This window comes from Serinus canaria, chromosome 1A (genome assembly GCF_022539315.1).
Source record: "Serinus canaria isolate serCan28SL12 chromosome 1A, serCan2020, whole genome shotgun sequence".
NCBI lineage: Eukaryota > Metazoa > Chordata > Aves > Passeriformes > Fringillidae > Serinus > Serinus canaria.
This window is the reverse complement of record NC_066314.1, coordinates 1,207,252-1,215,905: the sequence shown is the minus strand read 5'-3', so window position 1 is coordinate 1,215,905 and position 8,654 is coordinate 1,207,252. Positions and strand designations below refer to the sequence as shown.

Below are 8,654 nucleotides of genomic sequence, written 5' to 3'. Positions count from 1 at the left end.
AAATGGGATAAACAATGGGGTAAATAATGGGATAAATAATGGGATAAAAATTGGGATTAATGGGATAAATAATGGGATAAATAATGGGATAAAAATTGGGATTAATGGGATAAAAATTGGGATAAATAATGGGATTAATGGGATAAATAATGGGATAAACAATGGGATTAATGGGATAAATAATGGGATAAAAATTGGGATAAATGGGATTATTCCCAGCAATTCATGGCTCAGGAGTGGCCACAGCCCAAATGCCATTCCCAGTTTTCCAAGCTGGAATTCCAGGATGGTGCCTGAGGCTCTCCCCAATCCCAGCAGCAGGAATTCCTACAAACCCCAAAACTTTGGGATCCAAAACCAGGGAAAATGAAGATGGAATCCACGGGATTGGGGGAATTTCTTGCTGGCTCTCCAAGGAATCTTTTTGCTTTTCCAAGGGAAACTTGGATTTGGTAATTCCATTACAGCACCAGCGTGGGCAGGGTTGGAAAAATCATCTAAACAGGGATTTGGGATCCTAAACAGGGATTTGGGAATCCTAAACAGGGATTTGGGATCCTAAACAGGGATTTGGGATCCTAAAAAGGGATGTGGGATCCCTAAATTGTCCCACAAACCCTTTTTCCTGCCATTCCCAGGGATGAATCCCACAAAAACCCCTCTGGGGCTTCCCTGAGCTTCCCCAATTTCCCATGTCTGGGTTTGGGATTTTTGGGATAAAAGGGGAAGGGAGGAATAAATAAAGTGGGAATTAAACCCAAACCCCATAAAGTGCATTCAGCTCCAGCTCAGCATTCCCAGCCTGGATCCCGAGCGGGTCCCGGGATTTTGGGAGGAATTTGTTCTTGTGGGGAAACTCCGGGATTTTCCAGGATTATTGGGAAAAAAGGAAAACCTGGAAGGGGGAGGAGAATCCCAGCACAGACATCCAAGGACAAAGCCCCAGTGCCCAAGGAATTCCAGGAATTCCAGCTGGGATTCAGGCCTGGAATCCCAAACCCAATCCCTGGAATCCCAATCCCAAAATGGCATTGGGGAAAGAGCTCCAAAGGGGGAGAATCAATCCCAAAATTCCCAAATTTCCAGGCAGAACCCAGTCCTGGTGTATCCCATGGGATCCCCAGGGAGGGGGAAACCAAATCTGGGATCAGGGAATGTCCTGGGATGTGGGAATGGGATGGGAATGGGATTGGAATGGGAATGGGAATGGGAATGGGAATGGGAATGGGAATGGGATTGGGATTGGGAATGGGATTGGGAATGGAATGGGAATGGGGGAATGGGACTGGGAATGGGAATGGGAATGTGGCTATGGGAATGGGCATGGATGGGATTGGGAATGCGAATGGCTGGGATTGGGCCTTGCATGGACTGGGATTGCCTGGCTGGCCTGGGCCTTGGGACTGGCCTTGGCCTGGACTGGCCTGGGCCTGGGCCTGGCTGGGCTGGCCTGGTATGGATTGGGCCTGCATGGATTGGCCTGGACTGGGCTGGTGGGACTGGGCTTGGGCCTGGCATGGTTGGCATGGCCTGGCGTCGGGTGGGATGGGCGTGGCTCGAGTGGGAATAGGATTGGGAATGGGATTGGGAATGGAATGGGTCTGGGAAAGGAATGGGAATGAGAACAGGAATGAGAATGGGAATTGGAATGGGACTTGGATTGGGAATGGGACTGGGAACGGGACAGAGCCAATCCCAGCCTGGCCTCTCCTCATTCCTGGTGTTGATCCAAAGCCTCTGGATGCTCCTGGAAAACCCTGAAAATTCCCTAAAGGAATGAGCTGCAGTGCCTCCAATGAGCCCTGAGCTGGTTCAGTTTGGGAATTCATCCAGGGAATTCCGTTAGGGAATCGTTCATTCAGGGAATGAATGAATTAATGAATGAATTAATTAATGAATGGGGAATTAATGTGCCCCCAGCAGGGCTGGCAGCTGTCACTGGAGCTATTCCCAAGGGTGGGATCCCACCCACATCCAAGGATTTGGAAATCCAGGGATTTCCCCTCCCAGTCCCCCTGCAGCCCCCAGGGAAAGGGGTCCTGGGTCATTCCAGGCTGGATCATCCAAAAGGGGATGGATGATCCCTGCAGGGAAAAACAGGATCAAAACGGGAAAAACGGGATCAGAAATGGGATCAGAGGGGTCCCTGCAGGGAAAAACGGGATAAAAATGGGAAAAACGGGATCAAAATGGGAAAAACGGGATCAAAATGGGATCAGAGGGGTCTGTGCAGGGAAATATGGGATCAAATGGGAAAATTGGGATCAGAAATGGAATCAGAATCTATCCCATTTTTTCCCATTTCTATCCCATTTTTTCACAGAATGGGTCTGTGCAGGGAAAAATGGGACCAAAATGGGGAAAATGGGATAAAAATGTGAAAAATGGGATCAGAAATGGGATCAGAGGGGTCTGTGCAGGGAAATGGGATCAGAAATGGGATCAGAGGGGTCTGTGCAGGGAAAATGGGATCAAGACGGGATCAGAGCTGCTCCAGAGCACGGAATTCCCAGCTGGAATGATTCCCACTCCACAGTTATGCCATTTCTCTCCCCCCTGGCTGGATCCCACAGAGGAAATCCAGGAAAATCAGGGAATGCCACCTGGGAAGGGCTAAAATTCCACCTGGGAAACTCCAAGAAAACTCCCGGCAAAGAGGAGTTCCCGACAAATCCTAATTACAGCAGTGCCTGAAATTAAATTAACGGGGGGTGGGGGGAGGTAGAAGAGAAGGAGAACGGCCCCGATCCCGGGGTTTTCCCGGGAATTGCAGCGTTCCTGGCTCGTCAGTTGTAGGAGAGGTACTGGATGAGCCGGGGCGGGATCTGCAGCTGGGAGATCTTGGCCAGGCCGCGCTGGCCGGCGGCGCGGCGCACGGCGAGCCGGCACAGCTGGGCCAGGCTCAGGGGGGTCTCTGTGGGGAAAAATGGGAATGGGGTCAGAGACGGGAATGGGAAATGGGGCTGTCATTTCCTGGGATTGAAGTGGGAATGGGGATGGGCTCTGTGGGCCTTGGGACGTGGCTCGTGGGCATGGGGTCTTGGCTCGTGGGCCTGGGGGCTTGGCTCGTGGGCACTGGTGGGACTTGGGCTCATGTGGGAATGGGGCTTGGGCTACGTGGGCTGGGCTGGCTCGTGGGGCTTGGGGCTTGGCTAGTGGGGCTGGGTGCTTGGCTCGTGGGGCCGTGTGCTTGGCTCGTGGGCCTGTCGGGTCTTTGGCTCGTGGGCCTGTGGGGCTCGGGCCTCCTGGTTCATGGGGGCTTGGCTCCTGGGGCTGGGGCTATGGCTCGTGGGGCTGGGCTTGGCTCTTGGGCCTGGTATCTGGGCTCCTGGGGCTGGGGCTTGGCCTCTTGGGTGCCTGGTGCTTAGGCTCGTGGGCCTGCGGCTTCGGCTCGTGGCCTCGGGCTTGGCTCGTGGGCCCTTGGGCTTGGCTCGTGGGCCTAGGGGCCTGGCTCCTGGGCCCTGGGGGCTTGGCTCTGGGGCTGGGGCTTGCTCGTGGGGCCTGGGCTGCGTTGCTCGTGGGCCTGGGGCTGTCGACGTCGGGCCTGGGGGCTGGGCCGTGTTGGGCCCTGGAGCTTGGCTCGTCGGCCCTGGGGCTATGTGCTCGTGGAGCCTGGGGCTTGGCTCGTGGGCCACTTAGGGGCGTGGCTCGTGGGCCTGTGGGGCTTGGCTCCTCGGTGCTGGGGGCGTGAGCTCGTGGGCCGGGGGGCTTGAAGCTCCTGGGCCTGGTGGGGCTTGGCTCGTGCGGCCTGGGGCTTGGCTCGTGCTGGGCTGGGGCCTTGGCTCCTGGGGCCTGCGGGCTCTGGCTCGTGGGCCTTGGGCTTGGGCTCGTTGGCCTGGGCCTTGCGCTCCTGGGCCTGGGGCTTGTCTCGTGGGCCTGCGGGGCGTTGGCTCGTGGGCCTCGGGGCTTGGCTCGTGGGCCTGGGGCTTGGCTCGTGGGGCTGGGGCTTGGCTCCTGGCCTGGGGCTTGGGGCGCCTGGGCCTGGCGGCTGGCGCCTCCTGGTCGTGTGGGGTTGTGGCGCCCGGCGCGCCGGCCCCCCGGGCCGCATGCTCAGGGGGTGCCTCTGTGGGGACCCCTGGGACTGGGGTCCGCGCTGGGCCTGGGCGCTGGATAATGAGGATGGGGGGTCGGGAACTGGGAATGGGGATCTCCTAGAACGGGGTCAGACAGGGGAATATGGTGGATCAGAACTGGGATATAAATGGAATCAAGAAAGGGAATGTGATGGCCAACTTCCCCGGACAACGGGATTTTTTGATGGCCAAGCTTCCCCAACTACACAGGGTGATTTTCATGGACCCAATTCCCCGGACTAAGGGGAGTTGGATGGCTTGAATTCCAGGACAAAGAGGGATTTGTTTCATTACCACATTCCTATGGACAACGGTATTTTTGATGGCTGAATTCCCAGGAAAATGGGGATTTGATGGCCGATTTCCCAGGACAAGGGGGATTAGATGGCCAAATTCCCAATAAAAAAGGGATTTGATGACTGAATTCCCAGGACAAAGGGGATTTGATGGCCGAATTCCCAGGACCAAGGGGATTGGATGACTGAATTCCCAGGACAAAGGGGATTGGATGACTGAATTCCCAGGACAAGGGCATTCCCACTCACTCTCATAGAACTCGAAGCACTTGGTCGGCGGGGCTGCTGCTCCGGTGTAATCCGAGGGTTTGGAGCACTTTGGGATATCCTTGGAATTTATCTTTAAAACCCTCCCAACCCAAAGAATCTAACGGATTCAGGGATCCTCAGATTCAGCTAGATCAGTATCTGAAGGCCAAATTCCCAGGACAAGGGGATTAAAAATGACCCCATTCCCAGGACACAGGGGATTTGATGGATGAATTCCCAGGACAAAGGGGATTGGATGTCCCAATTCCCAATAAAAAATGGGACTTGATGACTGAATTCCCAATACAAAAAGGATTTGATGACTGGCTATTCCCAGGACAAAAGGGGGATTGGATGTCCCAATTCCCAGGACAAAGGGGATTTGATGTCCCAATTCCCAGGACAAAGGGCATTCCCACTCACTCTCATAGAACTCGAAGCACTTGGCGGCGGGGCTGCTGCTCCAGGTGTAATCCGAGGGTTTCTTGCCCCGGTTGTCCCGGGCGTAGATGTTGCCCCCGAACTCCACCAGCAGCTCCACCAGGTCCGCGTTCCTCACCTTGGCCGCGTGGTGCAGCGCCGTCTCGTGCAGCTTGGCCGCGTTCACGTTGGCTCCTGGGCACAGCACAGGGAATTCCGGGCGGGAAAAGGGGATGAATCCCAACAGGGAAAGGAAAGGCAGGGGGGAAAAGGGATAAATCCCAACAGGGAAAGGAAATCCGGGTGGGAAAAGGGATAAATCCCAACAGGGAAAGGAAAGGCAGGGGGGAAAAGGGATAAATCCCAACAGGGAAAGGAAATCCGGGTGGGAAAGGGGATTTAGCCAGGAAAAGGAAAGGCAGGTGGGAAAGGGAGGATTGAGCCAGGGAAAAGGGGATCCAGGCAGGGGAAAGGAAATTTAGCCAGGGAAAGGGGATTTAACCAGGGAAAAGGGATCAGGAATGGGACCAGAGGGGTCTGTGCAGGGACAAACGGGATCCAAATCGGCTTTCTAACGGGGATCAGAGGGGTCTGTGCAGGGAAAAGCAATGGGATCAGGAATGGGACCAGCAATGGGATCAGGAATGGGATCAGGAATGGGACCAGCAGTGGGATCAGGAATGGGGCCACGTATGGGATCAGCAATGGGATCTGCAATGGACCAGGAATGGGACCAGGAATGGGATCGGGAATGGGACCAGCAATGGGACCAGCAACGGGATCAGGAATGGGGCCAGGTATGGGATCAGCAATGGGATCAGGAATAGGACCAGCAATGGGATCAGGAATGAGACTGGGAATGAGATCAAGAGTGGGATCAGGAATGGGACCAGGAATGGGATCAGGAATGGGACCAGGAATGGGACCAGCAGTGGGACCAGGAATGGGATCAGGAGTGGGACCGGGTCCAGCCATGGGATCAGTAATGGGACCAGCAATGGGACCAGCAATGGGATCAGCAGTGGGACCACGAATGGGACCAGCAATGAGCTCAGCAATGAGACTGGGAATGGGATCAGGAGGGCCAGAGGAACAGGAAGATCAGCAGTGGGACCAGCAATGGATCAGAATGGACCAGAGGTCAGATGGCCAGATGGCCACAGTGGCCGATGGACCAGCAGTGGGATCAGGAATGGGACCAGGAATGGGACCGGGAATGGGATCAGCAGTGGGATCAGGAATGGGACCAGGAATGGGACCAGCAATGGGATCAGCAGTGGGATCAGAATGGACCGATGGGACCGGGAATGGGATCGCATGGGACCAGGAATGGGACCAGGCGTGGGATAATAGGGACCAGCAATGGGATCACAGTGGACCGGAATGGGCCACATGGATTGGCAGTGGGATCAGGAAAGGGACCAGCAGTGGCCGCAGTGGGATGGCATGGATCAGGAATGGTACCAGCAGTGGACCGGCATGGGATGGCAGTGGGACAGCATGGTCACATGGGACACATGGGAACAGCAATGGATTGCAGTGGGATCAGGAATGGGACCAGCAGTGGGACCGGCAGTGGGATTGGCAGTGTGTCAGCAGTGTGAGCAGAGGGTGCGTGCCGGGAGCCGTTTCCAGCGCGATTCCCGAGGCCGTACCCGCCTGGAGGAGCAGCTTGGCGCAGTCCAGGTGCTCCCGGGCGCAGGCCACGTGCAGGGGGGTCCCGAAGTGGCAGTCGTGCGCCTCCAGGTTGGCACCCACCTCGATCAGGAGCTGCACGCACTCCGGGCTGCCTGCACGGGAACAGCGGGAATGCCCGATGAACACCGGGAATTCCCAATGAAATCCAGGAAAATCCCACTGAAATCTGGGAATTCCCACTGAAAACCAGGAATTCCCAACCCATCAGGATGGAATTCCCACTGAAAACCAGGAAAATGCCCACTGAAATCTGGGAATTTCCAACCCATCAGGATGGAATTCCCACTAAAAATCAGGAAAATCCCACTGAAAACCAGGAAAATCCCACTGAAAACCAGGAATTCCCAATGAAAACCGGGAATTCCCACTGAAAGCTGGGAATTCCCACTGAAATCTGGGAATTCTCAATGAAAACTGGGAATTCCCAATGAAAAATGGGAATTCCCAACCCATCAGGACAGAATTCCCACTGAAAACCAGGATTTCCTGCCCCAATGGGATAGAATTTCCACTGAAAACTGGGAATTCCTGATGAAAACAAGGAAAATCCCACTGAAATCCAGGAATTCCCACTGAAAACCAGGAATTCCCACTGACAACCAGATATTCCTGCCCCAATGGGATGGAATTTCCACTGGAAACTGGAAATTCCCACTGAAAACCAGGAAAATCCAACTGAAAACTGGGAATTCCCAATGAAAATGGTGAATTCCCACTGAAAACCAGGAATTCCTGCCCCAAAGGAATGGAATTCCCGCTGAAAACCAGGAAAATCCTACTGAAATCTGGGATTTCCCACTGACAACCAGGAAAATCCCACTGAATTCTGGGAATTCCCACTGAAAACTGGGAATTCCCACCCCACTGGGATGGAATTCCCACCGAAAACCAGGAATTCCTGCTCTGCTGGGAAAAATGGGATCAGCAATGGGAAAAATGGGGAAAATAGGATCAGCAATGGGATCAGAGGGGTCTCTGCAGGGAAAAATGGGATCAGAAATGGGAAAAAACAAGGTCAGCAATGGGATCGGACTGGGGTCAGCAATGGGATCAGACCAGGATCAGCAATGGGATCAGACCGGGATCAGCCTGGGATCAGCAATGGGATCAGCAATGGGATCCGACTGGGATCGGACTGGGATCAGCAATGGGATCAGACTGGGATCAGCAGTGGGATCAGACCGGGATTAGCAATGGGATCAGACCGGGATCAGACTGGGATCAGCAATGGGATCAGCAATGGGATCAGACGGGATCCCTGCAGGATTCCTCTCCTCCCTTCCCAGCTGGCAGCCCCCGAGCACCAGCAGAGCTCGCTCAGGGCTCGCTCCCATGAGGAGCTCTGGGGCTTTCGTCCCATTCCAAGCTGCAAACACCCATGGAATGACCCTGGAATGGCCCTGGAATGACCCTGGAAATAATGACCCTGGAATGGCCCAGAAATTCTCCTGGAAATGCCCTGGAATAACCCTCAAGTGACCCTAGAACTGCCCTGGAATAACCCTCAAGTGACCCTAGGAATTGCCCTGGAATAACCCTCAAGTGACCCTGGAATGACCCAGGAATTGCCCTGGAATTGCCTTGGAATGACGCAGGAATTGTCTTGGAATAATCCTGGAATTCACCTGGAATTGCCCTGGAATGGCCATGGAACGACCCTGAAATTAATGACCCTGGAAGTGCCCTTGAATGACCCTGGAATGGCCCTGGAATGGCCCTGGAATTCTCCTGGAATGACCTGGAATGGCCCTGGAATGGCCCTGGACTTGCTCTGGAATTCACCTGGAATGGCCCTGGAATGAATGACCCTGGAATGTCCTTGAATAACCCTGGAATGACCTTGGAATTGTCCTGGAATGGCTCTGGAATAGCCCTGGAATGCCCCTGGAATGCCCCAGGAATTGCCCTGGAACAACCC

General features: G+C 54.7%; 1 protein-coding gene across 1 annotated transcript in view; it reads right to left on the bottom strand.

Annotated features, from left to right (window-relative positions):
* Positions 1 to 2,665: 2,665 nt before the first annotated feature.
* The window catches only part of ASB13 (ankyrin repeat and SOCS box containing 13), an 8,059-nt gene continuing 2,070 nt past the window's right edge, over positions 2,666 to 8,654 (bottom strand). Inside the window, exons 2-4 of the mRNA XM_050985386.1 lie at positions 6,694 to 6,902; positions 5,042 to 5,233; positions 2,666 to 2,914 (exon numbers count right to left, since the gene is read on the bottom strand). Coding sequence (XP_050841343.1) covers positions 2,787 to 2,914; positions 5,042 to 5,233; positions 6,694 to 6,902 — 529 coding nt within the window. The 3' untranslated portion in view covers positions 2,666 to 2,786. The remainder of the gene's footprint in view (positions 2,915 to 5,041; positions 5,234 to 6,693; positions 6,903 to 8,654) is intronic.